Source organism: Trichosurus vulpecula, chromosome 1 (assembly GCF_011100635.1).
Source record: "Trichosurus vulpecula isolate mTriVul1 chromosome 1, mTriVul1.pri, whole genome shotgun sequence".
NCBI lineage: Eukaryota > Metazoa > Chordata > Mammalia > Diprotodontia > Phalangeridae > Trichosurus > Trichosurus vulpecula.
The window spans coordinates 22,187,080-22,204,311 of NC_050573.1; the positions used below are offsets into that span (position 1 = coordinate 22,187,080).

The following is a 17,232-nucleotide window of genomic DNA, read 5'->3' on the forward strand; positions in this document are numbered from 1 at the left end:
TTTAGGGTAAGGCATCTTAACTCTCTTGGTCTTGGTTTTATTTTCTAAAAAATGATGGTGTTGGCTTAGATGACCTCCAAGGTCCCTGTCAATTCTAAATCTCTTCTCTGGGTGGGGGGGAGGTACTGTTCCTCAGCCTTTCCCTCGCTGGTTCCTTCCCGAGTCCTTGGGGCCATTGGGTGTTTTATTCTTTTTCTGATGTGAATGTGGAAGGCTGGATGAGGGGCTGGGGTGCAAGGGCATGAGAACCTCTGTGAGCTCTTGTCTGCCTCCTCTTCCCAATAGCACGAGCTGCACCATCGGTATGGTCCTTCGTCTGTGGAGTGACACCAAGATACACCTCGATGGGGATGGGTGAGTTGGGCTGATGACGGCTCCTTTGAGGAAGGGGCTGGAGGAAGACCCTGGCACCTCTAACTCCGTCTCCAGCAGGGGGGTGGTATCACAAAGCCCCTCATGGCTTAGGAGTTATAGGCTCCACACTGGGAGGGACCTCAGACATAGTTAGTCCAACCCATCCCTGGACAAGGCATCCCACAAATGGCCATCCTGACTCTGCATAAAGACCTCTGGCTTGGGGCAGCCCACCACAAACCAGGGCAACGAATGATGTAACCATCATTCACTGGGGCAGAAATGTGTTGGGAGTAGTGAGGCTGGGTTCCATCTTGGGCCTTTATGGAACGGGGTTCAGTTAGTGAAGAACTTCATTAGGAAATGGAGCCTAAGGCACAGCCTGGTGGGTATTCAGAATGAGACCATTTTTAAAGAGAGGAAGAGAAGATGGAAAGGGAAAGAGGGTGAGTGGAGTCACAGCATGTTAGGATTAGAAGGAACCTTGGAAGGGCTGGCATAGAGTCAGAGTCCACAGGGGCCTTAGGACAAAGAATGTCAGGGTTGGGAGGGCCCTTAGAACTGGGGATATCAGGGCTGGGAGGGGCCTTAGAACAGGGGATGGCAAAGCTGGGAAGGGCCTTAGAACAGGGAATGTCTGAGCTGGGAGGGGCCTTAGAATAGGGAATGTCAGGGTGGGAGGGGCCTTAGAACAGGAGATGTCAGAGCTGGGGCCTTTGTGGTTATCCAGAACAAACTCCTCTGACTTATAGGAATGCTCATTCCCCAGAGGCCTGTCTTGTCTAATTTCCACATCCTAGTCAGTAGCAGAGCTGCTACTAGAAGCAAGGCCTTCCATGTCCTAGGCTCCAAACTCTTCCCAGCACCCCAGCAAGCTGTTATTTATCTGCAGTTCTGTCCATTCCCAGAGCACTGGAGGGCCCTCCCTTGTGGCCACCCCTCACAAATCCCAGCCCAGCATCAGACAGGTGTGGCCTATCCCAGACTTATTTGTTTAGAGGGTGTGACTTCTCCAGTAGAGTTTATTTTTCTTTTGTTTTCTCAGTGGATTCAGTGTGAGCACAGCAGGAAGAATGCATGTCTTTAAGCCTGTGTCTGTCCAGGCCATGTGGTAAGTGTCAAGGCCCACTCTCATGGACTGATGGCAGAAACAGGGGAAGAAGCATCATTTACCATAGGCTGGCTTAGCTCTTCTGGATGGACATTGATGGGACAGGGTCAGGTACTCAGTGACATTCTACAAGAAGTGAGCTGGGAAGGACCATAGAACAGGCAATGTCAGAGCTGGGAGGGGCCTTGGAACAGGGGATGTCAGAGCTGGGAGGGGCCTTAGAACAGGGGATGGTAAAGCTGGGAGGGGCCTTGGAAAAGGGGATGTCAAAGCTGGGAGTGGCCTTAGAGCCAGATGGCCTCTCAAGTCTGCTTCGACTCTCAGTATATGATCCTATAATTTTAAATCACTTTTAATACTCTGGGTCTCAGTGTCCTCTTCTGTGAAATGAGCTAAAGAAGGAAACAGCAAATCAGTCCAGTTTCTTTGCCCCCCAAATGGGGTTATAAAGAGCTGGACACAACTGAACAAGGACTGACCAACAACAGCTCCGTGAAGGGAGGGATTGTATCATGTTTATCTTTGCATCCCCAGTGCTTAGCACAGAGCACTGCACATGATTGGTTTGGGTTTTTTTTGGTGAGGCAATCAGGGTTAAGTGATTTGTCCAGGGTCACACAGCTAATAAATGTTAAGTGTCTGAGACTGGATTTGAACTCAAGTACTTCTGACTCCAGGGCCAGTGCTCTATCCGCTAAGCCACCTAGCTGCCCCAACGTAATTGGCTCTTAAGAAATGCTTCTTGGGTTGAATTAGACTGAAAGAAGCCAAATCTCTATTGCTGTATTAGCAAGGCAATGATCACAATATAGAGTATAATTGTAAAAATGCCTCCATATAGAAGGTAGAAGAAGTAGACCATTTATTCAGATACCAGAGAACTAGATCCCAAAACCATTAAGTCCGACCCCTCCAAGCAGCAAGCAGATTCCAGAACCAGTAAGTCCACTTTATAATAATAGCAAAGAACCTAAAACACAACATCACAGCAGGGAGCCAAGCCATCCCAAAACCATTCCTGCCCTCTGCTGGGCCCTTGCCACCAACACACACTCACGGTACAGCCAGCACACGTCTGCTCTCTGCCTCAGCTCTAACCTCTCTGAGCATTTCCTGCTCCACCCTTTCCTTTTTCTCTTGTTCAGCAAGGTTTTCCCACCACATGTGACTTAGGCTTCCTGTGACATAAGCAGCTCACATGGACCTATTAATGGGTAGGAAAGATCTTCAAATTTAAATTACCATTACAGTTGCTTGTCCATCTTTCCTGCCCTGGTGAAACCAGGAACCCCACTGAGAAGGATACACCCAGAAGCCCTTGCCCACTGCCAGATCTCATGCTCTTCTTTCTTTCCCCACCTGCAGGTCTGCTCTCCAGATTCTGCACAAGGCCTGTGAGGTGGCCCGGAGATACAACTACTTCCCCGGAGGCATGGCCCTGGTGTGGGCCACCTACTATGAGAGCTGTATCGGCTCTGACCAGAGCTGCATTAATGAGTGGAATGCCATGCAGGACCTGGAGTCCACGAGGCCCGACTCCCCTGCCCTCTTTGTGGACAAGTAAGTGCCAAGGTCTCCCCTTATCCCCTCTCAAAGCTAACTGGGTGTTCCCATCCCACATCCTTCCTTTCTCAGAACAGGAATCCACTCTTTACCTAGAATGGGGACTGTAGAATTCTAGATCCACACAGGACCTTAGAATTTATTAAATCTGTAAGAATATCAGTCCTGGAAAGGAGCCCAGAAATAGATCATAATATTAGTGCTGGGAGGAGCCTTAGAACAGAGGATGTCAGAGCTGGGAGGGCCCTTAGAACAGGGAAGGTCAGAGCTGGGAGGGGCCTCAGAACAGGGAATGTCAGGGCTAGGAGGGCCCTTAGAACAGAGGATGTCAGAGCTGGGAGGGCCCTTAGAACAGAGGATGTCAGAGCTGGGAGGGCCCTTAGAAAAGGGAAGGTCAGAGATGGGAGGGGCCCTAGAACAGGGAATGTCAGGGCTGGGAGGGCCCTTAGAACAGAGGATGTCAGAGCTGGGAGGGGCTCTAGAACAGGGAATGTTCTTCCGCCTCCCAGGCCAGTGCTTCCCAAGCTCCTCACCCTCCCATCCCTACCTGGCCACTGCCCTCTTCAACATTGTAACTCTCAATTGCTACCCCCTGCTTTTCCAAAAGAATCTCATTTCTCCTGTGATTCCATCCCCAACCTGATCTGTGAGTGGCTCGCATCTTTGATCAGTATCCCAGGTTTCTCCCTTTTCCCTTGTTCCCCATTCAAGGCCCCTCAGTTGTTCCTAATATCTTTGAGGGGCTTTCCAGAGACACAGCCTGTGTTCTGACCTCTGCCCCGCTCCCTTCCTCTTAAAAAGTCCTGGCACCTCCAACTGAGGTATCACGAGCAGGGGCCATAGGCACTCCCAGGAGGCCCAATACCTGCTTCCACAGTCCCACCCACCCACCCAATATTTCCTGGGATTTCCTCAGTGTTCTTTCTCCTCCAGGCCAACAGAAGGGGAAAGAACAGAGCGCCTCATCAAAGCCAAGCTCCGAAGCATCATGATGAGTCAGGACTTGGAAAATGTGACCTCCAAAGAAGTAAGAGAATGAGCTTCCTGGCTCCACAGTTCTCAAATCTCTTTACAATTCATAAGTGCTAGCTCCATTTTACAGATGGAGAAACTGAGGCTCAGACACAGGCTGTGACTAGCCAGATGTCACAGGACTAATAAATATAAGAGCTAGGTTTGTAGAAGCCCAGAACCCAGAATCAGAGCATTGGGGGGGGACCCCAAAGGCCATCCAACCCATACCTGAACAGATCAGCCCTCTAGAACATGGACCTGACGAACGGTCATCCTTCATCCAGGTGACCAGCAGTCCTTTCCCCTTTTGGACAACTCTAGTTGTTAGGAAGTTTCTCCTGATATCAAGCCTCTCTTTGCCTCTTTTGCCTCACCCAAGCATTTATTAAGCACCTTTTGTATACCAAGCTCTGTGCTAAGTGCCAGGGATATAAAGAATGGCAAAAAACAGTTCCAGCTCTCAAGGAGCCCACAGCTATTGTACATAAAAGATATACAGGGTACCCCTGGCATGAGTTTAAGCTTATTAAAGCCTAAAGCTTGGGATCTGTGAAAATCTTTTTAAAATATTCTGATAATTGCATTTCCATACAATTGGTTTCCTTAGTAATCCTGTGTATTTAATTTTATTCATTTAAATACATGAAACTGAGCAGGGGTCCATAGGTTTCACCAGAATGCCAGAATGGTCTGTAACCAAAAGGGTTAAGGACTCCTCCTCTAATCCAGTGCTTTCATTTTACAGATGAGAAAATCAAGGCCCAGAGAGGTGTAGTGATGGCTGGTATCGAGCCTGCAGGCCCATAAAATTCTCAAACAAATCTTCCACATAATCTAGCCACACCCTCACTATCTTATCATGCTTCACTCATCTTGTATCAGTCCATCAATCAGTAAACATTTACTGATCTCCTACTGTGTGCCAGGCACTGGACTAACCATTGGTAATACAAAAAAGAGGCAGAAGACAATCCCTGCCCTCAAGGAGCTTAAAATCTAATGGGAAAACAACAAATAAATATGTTATGTTGTTGTTCGCTTGTCTTCCGTGCAACTTTTTGTGACCCCATTTCCTGGGAATTTACCATTTCCTTCTCCAGCTCATTTTACAGATCAGGAAACTGAGGCAAACAAGGTGAAGTGACTTGCCCAGGGTCACACAGCAAGTTAAATGTTTGAGACCATATTTGATCTGTGGAAGTCTTCCTGACTCCAGGCCTGGCGCTCTATCCACTGCGCCACCTAGCTTCCCCTTCCACCACAAACAAACTATATCCTGTTCCTAGGTGGGAGCCGCAAAAATGTAGATTTAAATGATAGAAAGAAGAACTGCCTTACAATTAGAGCTAGCCAGGAGGATGGACTGCCCCTGGAGGTAGTGAGCTCCTTGTCACTTGAGGTCTTCAGACAAAGGTTGGGGGACCACTTTTCAAAGATGTTGTCATGGGGATCTGATTTAGACAAGGTGCCACTGAGGTCCCTTCCAGCTCTGAAATCCTGTCCTGGAAAAGACCTGTGACCAATCTGGTCAAGAAATTAGGGGCAGCTAGGCGGCGCTGTGAGTAGAGCATGGGCCCTGGAGTCAGGAGCACCTGAGTTCAAATCCGGCCTCAGACACTTGACACACTTACTAGCTGTGTGACCTTGGGCAAGTCACTTAACCCCAATTGCCCTGCCTTCCCCCCTCCAAAAAACAACACCCCCACACACAAAAACCCAAGAAATTACTGAGCTTTAAAAAAAGAAAAGAGAAGACTTTACCGAGCTATCTTAACACAGAAGTCTTGAGAACATTTTTATCTTGGTGTTATTTTCCCCTCTAAAATAAAAAAAAATCACATGGGATCCAAAAATAACATAGCCTACAAATATTTTTTCCTGTGTGAAAATGGGTTTAATTTCCTTCAAATTTTTATATCTCTTCTTGACCTAGACTGTGTCTCATGCCTTTGGTCCCCGTGGATGATCATTTATGGCCTTGAGAATGTATCTCGAGCCTTACATCATGCTGTGACAACGTGCTTTGGGTCACTTATCTAGTGGAAGCCCCCTCGTTCTACAGATGGGGAAACTGAGCCCTTCTGTCATCCAGTAAACATGTGGCCCTCTGTGAAATAGGGGATTGAATAACATGGTCTGGAGCTACAGTCTGCTCCTGTCCTCAGCTCTCATGACTTAGCTAATATTGGTGCAGATGACTCACAGACAGATATACATGTATATATACATATATACACATCCTATTCATACATACATACCTCTCTCCCTCTCTCCCTCTCCCTCCCTCCCTTCTCTCTCTTTCCTCTCTCTGTCTTTCCTCTCCCTCCCTCTCTCTCTCTCTCTCTCCCCCTCTCCCCCTCTTTCTCCCTCTCTGTCTTCCTCTCTCTTTCTTCCTCTCTTCTCTCTCTCATTTTTGCTCTCTCTCTCTCCCTCCCTTCTCTCTCTCTCTCTCTCTCTTCCCCTCTCCCCCTCTCTCCCTCTCTCTTCCCCTCTCTCCCCCTCTCCCCCTCTCTCCCCTTCTCCCCCTCTCTCCCCCCTCTCCCTTCCTCCCTTCTCTCTCTCCCTCCCTTCTCTCTCTTTCCTCTCCCTCCCTTCTCTCTTTCCCTCCCTTCTCTCTCTTTCCTCTCCCTCTCTCTCCCTCTCCCTCTCCCTCTCTCTCCCTCCCTTCTCTCTCTTTCTTCTATCTCTCTCTCTTCCTCTCTCTCCCTCTCCCTCCCTCCCTTTTCTCTCTCTCTCTCTCTGTCTCTCTTTGTGTGTCTGTGTGTGTGTGTCTGTCTGTCTGTCTCCCTCTCTCTCTTCCTCTCTCTCCCTCTCCCTCCCTCCCTTTTCTCTCTTCCTTTCTCTCTCTCTCTGTCTGTCTCTCTTTGTGTGTCTGTGTGTGTGTGTGTGTGTGTGTCTGTCTGTCTGTCTGTCTCCCTCTCTCTCTTCCTCTCTCTCATAGTAGGCACCCAAGTGCTTTTTGATAATTCATTTGTGATCAAACATTTATTCCTAATAATGATATCACAATAAGAGCTGAAATTCGTAGAGCTCCTTAAGGTTTGCAAAGCACTTTACAAGTATTCTCTTGTTTGATCATCACAGCAACACTGGGAGGTTGATATGACTTGCCCAGAGTCACACCACTAGTGAATGTCTGAAGGAGGTTCAGAATTCAGGTCCTCCTCGCTCTAAATCTAGCCCTCTGCCACCTACCTGCCTCCTATTATTAAGCACCTGATGTATGCCAGGGCAGCTACATGGTATAGTAGATAGAGCACCACACCTAGAATCACAAAGACTTGGCTGTTTACGCCTCAAAATTAATTTTCACACGCAAAATGTCAGTCCCTCCTTCTCCATCCATTCTCTCTCTTTGCAGTATTATAGAATACTGAGGTATCTCACTATTAGAATCAGTATATAAAATACTGATATAATATATGTCAGTATGTTTGTGTGTGTGTGTGTGTGTGTGTGTGTGTGTGTGTGTGTGTGTGTGTGTAGCCAATCACTTTTTTTTAATATCATCACCTACTCAGGGTATATTCCCAGTAACAAAGATTATTGGGTCCAAGGATATTATTATTTTTATGACTTTTGTTATACTCTGTTTAACCCACCTTCCAAAAAAGAATCTTCCAGTCTGCAATTCCACCAGCATTGTATGAGTTTACCTACTTTCCTACAATATCCCTTCCCTCCAGCATTGTGTTTGGTCACTTCTACTTATTCTGGGAATGTAATGGGTACAAAGTGATACCTCCATTTCATTTCCATCTACTAGAGAGGCTGATCACTTACTTGGTCAGATGTTTATTTTCAGTATTTTGTACTCTTTTGTAAATTTTCTGTTCATATCCTTTGACCATTTGGGAACTATGTGTTGCCCTTGAAAATGTATCAGTTCCTTATAAATTTGAGATGTTGGGTTCTTATCCATTAGGAAGATGCAATATCAAAAATTCACATTTTCCATGGTGCTATATATAAGGCTAACAAGCCTTTTTCCCCATAGTATGCCTGTGACAGAAGCAGTACAAGAAATACTGCCTCCATTTTATATTTGAGGTTAAATGACTTGCCCAGAATCACAGTACTAGTAAATACTAGAGCCAAGTCTTGGACCCAAGGCTTCTGTTTCTTTAAAGAGGGTTTTGTGTGATTGAATCTGTCCAAATATTGAATGTGCCTTGGTAGATTGACTCCCACGTATTTCCATTTTGTAGCTATTGTAAAGGAGACTTCTCTGTTTTTCCTTCTGGGTTTTCCTACTGGCATACAGAAATGGTGCTGATTTTGGGGGGGAAGGAGGCATTATCCTACTTTACTGGAATTATATACTTCTTTCTCAGTTACTTTCTTTACTGATTCTCTGGGGTTTTCTAAGTGTAAAGCATAGTGCCATCAGCAAATAAGGTTAAGTTTGTCTCCTCTTTGCCCATCTTTATCCTTTCATTTCTTTCCCTTCTCTTATTGCTATTGCTACCATTTCAAGAACTGTGTCAAATAACATTGAAAAAGGGAGGTATCCTTGTTTTACTCCTGCACTTACTGAGAAATCTACTTTTGTTTCCCTCTCACATCATGCTAGCTTTTTTATTTCAAATCTAGGGTCCTTTCCTCTGTATCTGGCTTCCTCAGTGTCTCATAATTTACCAAGCCATTTGAATACATTTAGATTGTTTTTAGTTCTTTGCAACTTTGTATTATACCTGTTTTAATATGTATACATATTCTTTGATTTAAAATGAAGACAAATAACATTCAATATTATACATATTTTAATACATATGTTTTTTCTTGCTGTTAATATATTTAATGTAGATATCTTCTTTTTTTGTTTTGTTTTGTTTCTAAGTTGTAGTGAGCAAGGTGTCATGGTCCATGCCTGTAATCACTGCACTTGGGGCAGCTGAGGTTGATAGATCACTTGAGCTGTAGTGGCTTAAATCAATCAGTTGTTCGCTCTGTCTGGCACCAAGATGGTGAGCTCCTTGGAGCCGGGTACTACTAGACTGCCAAAGGAAGGAAGAACCAGCTCGGGTGGAAAATAGTAGATCAGAGTTTTTGTGCCACTTCATAGTGGGATCAAACCCGTGAGAGGCTTCTGAACTTCCAGCCTGAGTGAGATACAATTAAATAAAACCAGATGTCATGTGTCATAGTGTATTCAGGTCTGTCTCTAGGTAAAAAATTAGGTTCAAATCAAGTCATTTAACTTCTCAATGACCCAGGTATTAGACTAAATTGTGAGAGTTGCCATTCTGTCTACATGGAGGAAATTTCCCCACTAGGGAGTCATTGCTGTGATAAATCTCTGGTCAAGACCCAAAGTCAAAACACAAAACTCAGTTATAATTTTTGATAGTATATGCAACATTCTGCATCCTCTCTGAGAGGAAAAATGGAGATACCACTTTTTTTTTTAATGAGCTATGGCTCATGCTCTGGCTTTTTCTTTTGGGAAGACAATTGTCTCTTAATAATGATTCTTCCTGACATTTCCCCCCACTCCACAGATACGCAATGAATTAGAGAAGCAGATGAATTGCAACCTGAAGGAATTCAAAGAATTCATTGACAATGAGATGCTTCTCATCCTGGGCCAGATGGACAAGCCCTCCCTCATCTTTGATCACCTCTATCTGGTAAGAGGCTGAGGCCCAGGCCTCAGATGTGTGGCGTCTTTTTTTCAGAAACATGAATCAGTCCCAGAGGGCCAAAGTGGCAAGTCAGTGAGAAAACAGAAGGCTAAGGGGATCAGTGACTTGAGAAACAAACTTTCTTGTCAGGGAGAATCTCCGTTAAAGTTCTATTTCTGGAGAGCAGTCCGTTGGTCTCTTCTCAAGGCAGTTGTTTGAAATGTGGTTCATGACTCCCAAATCTTAAGCTGGTCCTCAGGCTCTCTCCTACCTGTAGTAATATGTGGACTCCTTTGAGTGCCCTCTAGAATGCTAGGGAGCTTTCAGCAAACATTAAGTGACCACTGTATTTTGCACCCTGTCCTTTCTGTTGTGGGAGATTCAGAGATAAAAGAAAACAGGCTACCTTCCATCAGGAATCATGTGACCTAGTAGAGACTGATAAAACCCTTCCATAGATAAAAATTATACTGAATAGAATGGAACAAGTGCCCTAAGGTTTACCAAGGAATCTTCCCCCTGTCCCCCTGTGATGGTAATACCGTATGTATTTAATCCCTATTTTACGGATGAAAAAACCAAAGCTCAAAGTGATGATCTAGGGGCAGCTAGGTGGCACAGTGAGTAGAGCACTGGCCTTGGACTCAGGAGAACCTGAGTCCAAATCCAGCCTCAGACACTTGACACACTTACTAGCTGTGTGACCTTGGGCAAGTCACTTAACCCTAATTGCCCTGAGTTCCCTCTCCAAAAGAGATGATCTAACTTTCCCAGAAGCAAGGGAATTGTCTGAGACAGGATTTGAACCCCAATCTGGACCCAAATACAATGCTCTTTCTTTTTATCTTAAATTTATTTATTTTTAGTTTGCAACATTCAGTTCCACAAGCTTTTGAGTTCCAAATTTTCTCCCCCTCCCCAAGATGGCATGTAATCTGATATAGCTTCTACATATACCTTCACATTAAACATATTTTCACATTAGTCATGTTGTAAAGAAGAATTATAGCCAATGGGATGAACCATGAGAAAGAAGAAACAAAACAACAAGAGAGAGAGAGAATGCAGATAGTTTGCTTCAGTGTGCATTTAGACTCCATAATACTTTCTCTGGATATAGATGGCTTTTTCTATCATGAGTCTTTTGGAGTTGTCTTAGAACATTGAATTGCTGAGAGGAGCCAAGTCTATAAAAGTTGCTTATCTCACAGTGTGTCTGTAATTGTGTACAATGTTCTCCTGGTTCTGCTCCCCTCACTCAGCATCAGATCATGTAGGTCTTTCCAGGTTATTATGAAGTCCATCTGCTCTTCATTTCTTATAGCACCATAGTATTCCATTGCATTCATATACCACAGCTTATTTAGCCATTCCCCAGTTGATAGGCATCCCCTTGATTTCCAATTCTTTGTCACCACAAAAAGAGCTGCTATAAATATTTTTGTACACATGGGTCCTTTTCCCATTTGTATGATCTCTTTGGGATATAGCCTTAGAAGCAGTATTGCTGGGTCAAAAGGTATGCACATTTTTATAGCTCTTTGGGCATAGTTCCAAATTACTCTCCAGAATGGTTGGATCAGTTCACAACTCCACCAACAATGCATTAGTCTTCCAATTTTCCCATATCTTCTCCAGCATTTATCGTTTTCCTGTTTTGTCATCTTACCCAATCTGACAGGTGAGATGTGGTACCTAAGAGTTGTTTTGATTTGCATTTCTCCAGTCATTAGTGATTTAGAGCATTTTTTCATATGCCTATAGATATCTTTAATTTCTTCCTCTGAAAACTGCTTATTCATATCCTTTGACCATTTATTGATTGGGATGATGCTATTTCTATGCCCTGCTGGTCTGTAGTCTGGCCCTCTCATTTAGAGGAGAGGAATTGAGGCCCAAAGAGATTAAAGAGTTCGGCCAAGAACTGGGTGGAACCTTAGGATACAAAGAATGCCAGAATTGGGAGAGACCTTAGAACATGGAATGTCAGAGCTAAAAGAAACCTTAGAACAGAGAGTGTCAGTGTCAGAGCTGAAATGGTCCTTAGAACACGGAATATCCAAACTGGAAGGGACCTTAGAACAAAGAGTGTCAGAGTGTTAGTGTCAGAGCTGGGAGGGGCCTTAGAACAGGGGATGTCAGAACTGGGAGGGGCCTTAAAGATCATCTGCTCCATCACATTCTTTTAATAGTACAGTAAACAGGCCCAGAAAGGTCAAATGATTTGCCCCAGAATTGGGCAGCAGGGCTTGGGAGAATGTCCCCAGTCTGATTTCTCTGCTTCTAGAGGAAATCCTCCTGCCCATTGTCAGTCTCTCCACTAGATGGCGCTCCCAGCTGAAGGAAGGTGGTGGCCTTAACCGGGGTTTAATTACCTCATTAGCAGGGCTTAGTTTTCTGTATCACTTTTTCCATGATCTCTCCTAAAGGAATTTCAGGATTTGAGCCATTCTTTTTCCCCCACCCTTCCCGTTCCCTGAAGTGATTTCTGGGTCAGAGTGGCTTCACAGAAAAAGCAGAAGACAAGGGCAGAAGTTTGATAAAGGAACAAAGGCCCTGATTACTCAGAAAGACCCACTTTGGCCTTAGAGAAAACAGATGATGAAATGTCTCTCTTTTCCATAGAGAGGTGGGGGGATACAGGGGCAGAGCGCTGCATACTCCCTCAGGCAGGGTCACTGCGCAGGCTGCTTGTTAAACTCTCACAAGGTAGGGTTCAGCATCTGAGGTTGTTCTAACTGGAATGGTGGTAATATGAAAACAAAAGGCATCAGTCAATTTTTACTTTTAAGATTACTGGTATTGGATTCAGAGAATTGAGTTTAAGTCCCACCCATACTCTGTGCTTCTTTAGGAGAATCACCTCACCTTCCCAAGACTCAGTTTCCTCATTTGTAAAATGAAGATGATAATGCTTGTACTACCTGATTCACAGGGTGGTTCAAGTCCATCAACATTTGTTAAGTACCTGCTGTATGCTGGGCACTGTTCTCATGGGGATAGTCCTAGGAAGGTGTATTTACATCATTACTGGTGGGCACCATTGTTTATTTGTCTTTGTATCCCAGGCACCTTACACAGGGCTTGGTCATCCTAAGCATTTAATAAATGCACGGTTGGTAATTGATTGAGTTGTCCTAGCTCCACCAGAGCCTTGTGGCCTTGGAGAAGCCCTTTCCCTTCACTCAACCTCCATTTCCCCTTCTGTCAAATGAGTCACAGAATTGGAGAGTTGACTGGAACTTCATTCGCCATCTGGTCCAACCCATTCATGAAAGAAACGCCCGCTCTGACATCCCTGACTCAAGACTTTGAAGGCCCTTCCAGCTCTAAGATTCCAGATCCAAGGACTATCTCTTTGTACTGAGAGCCAGAAGGGGCCATGGAGATCACCTAGACCCTCTCCCATCCACACACGCACACACGCACACGTATATATACGTACATACACACACACTCACATGCACACATGTACACACACACACACACACACATGCGCGCGTGCACACACACACACAGAGTTTACAGGTGTGAAGCCCAAAGCACAGAGAGAGAATGGCCAGAGCTGGGATTTTAAGGTAATTAATCATGTTTTCTGGCCTGCGCTCATCACTCCACATTGTGATCTAAGGCCTCTTAGGGTTCCACGGAATCCAGAAGGGTGTGTGACTCCTCTGCTATGGTTAGGCCCCTGCCTGCTCTGGAAGGAAATCTGTTGGGGAAGCCCCAGGACACATGCTCCTTGGCTCTTGGGGAGCCTCACAGGGCTCCATGTGGTCACTGAGAATGGACATGGAAACCATGAGCAAAGTGATGCTTTTCCTAGTCCCCCTAGAAATTCTCTCGCTGCCCTTAGGAATGTTCTTCCAAGTAAGTTTTTAAAGGGCTTCCTCTGGAAGGCCTCATGATGTTGGAACTAAGAGAAGGGCAAGGAAGGAGTGAGCTTCTCCTGACTCTGTGTTTCCATGAAGTTAATGGGCCAGGTCCACAATTACATAACGGAGAAAGGGTCTGCTTGGTTCAGGGCTGGAAGATGGCTTAGAATAGATTTTTTTTTTAGACCTAGGAGGAATATTAGAGCTTAGATCAGTGATTTTGTCAGAATTGATTGGGGGCCTTACAACAAACAGGGAATGTCAGAGCTAGGAGGGGCCTTAGAACAGGGAATGTCAGAGCTGGGAGGGGCCTTAGAACAGGGAATGTCAGAGCTGGGAGGGGCCTCAGAACAGGGAATGTCAGAGCTAGGAGGGGCCTCAGAACAGGGAATGTCAGAGCTGGGAGGGGCCTTAGAACAGAGGATGTCAGAGCTGGGAAAGGGCCTCAAAACAGGGAGTGTTAGAGCTGGGAGGGCTTAAGGGCTGTTTCATCTGTTTTAACCTCATTTTACCCATAAAAAAGCTGAGCCTGGGAGGTTAAAGAGGTCTTTTCATAGCCAGAACCCAAATCACCTGCCACCGTTGCTCCCCACTTCCTCCCTCCGCCCCAGCTCCTTTGTCCTGAGCAAGGACAGAATGGTGAATTACAAAGGAAACTTCTTTGAATCAGACCCTTCCACTTGATACCTTGGCCAGAGGTGACTCTAGGCCAGACCATGGGTGCTTCCTGAGGCTATGCCCAACCGAATGTGTTGGGATTTTTGTGTGTTCTTTGTTTCCTAGGGCTCTGAGTGGAATGCGTCCAATCTGGAGGAACTGCAGGGCTCAGGGTGAGTAAATCTGGACCCATTATCAGGGAGGCTTCATTTAATCAGGCCCTTCCTCATCCAGGCCCAGGGAAAGCTGCCATTGACCTTCAGCCCCAGGATAGAGGCCTCCAGCAGCTGGCCAGGAACAGACTGTTGTCCCGTTCCGCCCGTCACACCCGGCAGCTGGCAGAAGCAATTAGTGCCTCTGACAAATGTGCTTCAAAATGTCGTGCCCTGAATAATTCATGAGACTCAAATGGTCAGGCTTTCTGTTTTTTGGTAGGGAAATGGTTTTTTAAAAGAAAACCAAATGCCACAGACCAGTGTTGAGACTGCCATGGCTGTCTCAGAGTAGGGAGGGGACTTAGAGTAGGGAATATTAGAGCTGGGAGGGGCCTTAGAACTTGGGATGTCAGAGCTGGGGGAGGGGGCCTTAGAACTTGGGATGTCAGAGCTGGGAGGGGCCTTAGAATAGAATGTCAGGGCTGGAAGGGGCTTTAGAACAGGGGATGTCAGAGCTGGGAGAGCCCTTATAATGTGGGATATCGGAGCTAAGAAGAGCCTTAGAACATGGAATAGATGGGAGAGGCCTTAGAACAAGGAATGTCAAAATATAGTACTTTCTCCTAGAGGCAGTAAGGAGCTCCAGAAGATTTTTGAGTAAGGGAGTAACAGGGTTGCCTAGAGCCTCTGAAATCAGTGATCAGCAAGCCATTATTAAGTGCTTTCTAATGTGCCAGACACTGTATTTTGCTGCTGATCTGTTTTTTTCTTCTTGGGACCAAGGTGTAAAACCGGGCTTTTTCTCCCCACCAGTAGGTATGTTGTCCTGGGGATGGTCCATGGTTCCCTTGAGAGAGGTTTAAATACCTGTAAACTCAAAGAACATTGATGGAATTGAGGATGGCTTGGATTAGGGAGTGACCTGAGGCAGGGAGATCATTTAGGAGGCTGGTGTAATTGTCTAGGTGAGAGGTGATGAGGGCTTGATGCTACAGTGATGTGGGGCGGGGGGGAGAAGGAAGAAGATGGTTCCAAGAGGTAGAAAAGTAGAACCACTAGGTCTTAGCAGCTAATTGGATGTGAGAGATAAAGGGGTTAGATGAGTCAGGATAAACTCTTGAGCGAGCATACCTGAGTGACCAAGAGAAGGGCACTGCCATCCACTAAAACAGCCAAGTTGGACAGAGAGACCAGTTTTGTGGAGAAAGGTCATGGGTTCAAGTTGAGGCCATATTGAGTTTGAGATGCTAACTGGGTTTACCAGGACTGACGCCGAGGTGGGGAAATCAGAAATCTCTGATTACTATTCACTTCATTCCACTGGGTTGTTTTTTTATGTTTTTTTTTAATATCACCATAATTTCTCCCTGTATCTCTCCTCCTTCCTCTCCTAGAGAGCCAACCCATATAACAAATAGTATTTTAAGAAATAATAAAAGAGAGAAAGAAGGGGAAAAAAATCAGAGTAACTGATCAATACATTGAAAGTCTGAAAATATATATGTACAACATATAAAATGTACAACACTTATGGACCTTTTCCCTCCAAAGGATGGAGGTGAGAGTGTCTTCTTTATTTGAATCTCCTTTGATTTTTATAATTTCATAACATTCCTTTCTAATTTTTTTTTTCTGTGTGGATCTTTCCATTTCTTTTTTTTTCTTTTCTTTTTTTAAACAGCATTTTTTTTTCCAATTATATCCAAAGACAGTTTTTGGTTCTTTCCATTTCTGTTGTTGTAGTCCTTCTTTGTATTGTTTTCTTGGCTCTTCTTCCTTCATTCTGCATCAGTTCATGTATCTCTTTCCCTGCTTCTCTGTATCTATCACATGTATCATTTCTTAGATTGCAGTGAGAGTCCATGACATCCACCTGCTTTACTTTGTTTCTCCATTCCCCAGTCAATGGGCATCTACTTTGTTTCCAATTCTTTGCCATCACCAAAAGTCCTTCCATCAGCTTTCAAGCTTTAGAAAATGTTGGAGATGTTCTCTTTTCTAAAAAAAAAAAAAAAAAAAAAAAAACAACATTAATTTGTTTCACTGAACAAAAATCTACCTTCCTACGCCCTACCACTTAAAAAAAAAATTTTAGAAAGAAAAATAAAGTCCTTGTAACCAAAATGTATGGTCAAACAAAACACATTCCCACATTGGCTGAGTCCAAAAAATAAATGTCTCATCATGTGCCCACAGTTGCTGGGATTTTCTGAATAAATACTGGCCTCCTGCCTGCCAGGAACAGTGTGGGGAGCCCAGAAGCCCTCACTCCACAGCAGGATGGGAGACAAATGTTCCAATCTGGATTCCAGGGAACAGATGTCTGAACATTGCTATTTTTTTTGAAGGGGGGGAGGAAAAAAACAAACAGCTCAGGGAGACCAGATCACCCTTTGGCGGGTCCACCCTCATGGCATCCACGAATGACCACATTTAAAAGTCAAGACTAAACAAATCCTAAAATACATTTCTGGGGCTACTGGAGATGTTTTCTTTCTCTGGAAAGTCTGTTTGAAAAGTGAGGGTGGCGATAAGCCGTGGGCTTGAGCCCCCATGCCCAGAAGATGCCTTCTTACAGTAATAACAGCTTACGTTGCTGCAGCACCTGACAGGGTTTTATAGACATGAGCTCATTGGAACCTCCCAGAAATCCTGGGCAGGAGGAAGGATAGGAGTCATTAACCAATTTTTACAGGTGAGGCTAGCCAGGGTCCCGGAAAGGTGAAGTCACTGGCTGAATGGCACCCAGCGTGTCAGCAGCGAGGCCAGGACTAGAAAATCCAGGGCTCGAGGCACTAGGGCCTCTCCACTCCAGAGAATATCTGGGTTAGGCCTTTTGCCTTCCTTTCTCTGCAATTGCTTTGAATTTATAGAACTCC

General features: G+C 45.1%; 1 protein-coding gene across 1 annotated transcript in view; it reads left to right on the plus strand.

The window, feature by feature from the left end:
• The window catches only part of SSH1 (slingshot protein phosphatase 1), a 101,050-nt gene that overhangs the window by 67,168 nt on the left and 16,650 nt on the right, over window positions 1-17,232 (plus strand). Inside the window, exons 6-11 of the mRNA XM_036738382.1 lie at window positions 286-354; window positions 1,400-1,465; window positions 2,831-3,025; window positions 3,962-4,055; window positions 9,544-9,672; window positions 14,325-14,371. Coding sequence (XP_036594277.1) covers window positions 286-354; window positions 1,400-1,465; window positions 2,831-3,025; window positions 3,962-4,055; window positions 9,544-9,672; window positions 14,325-14,371 — 600 coding nt within the window. The remainder of the gene's footprint in view (window positions 1-285; window positions 355-1,399; window positions 1,466-2,830; window positions 3,026-3,961; window positions 4,056-9,543; window positions 9,673-14,324; window positions 14,372-17,232) is intronic.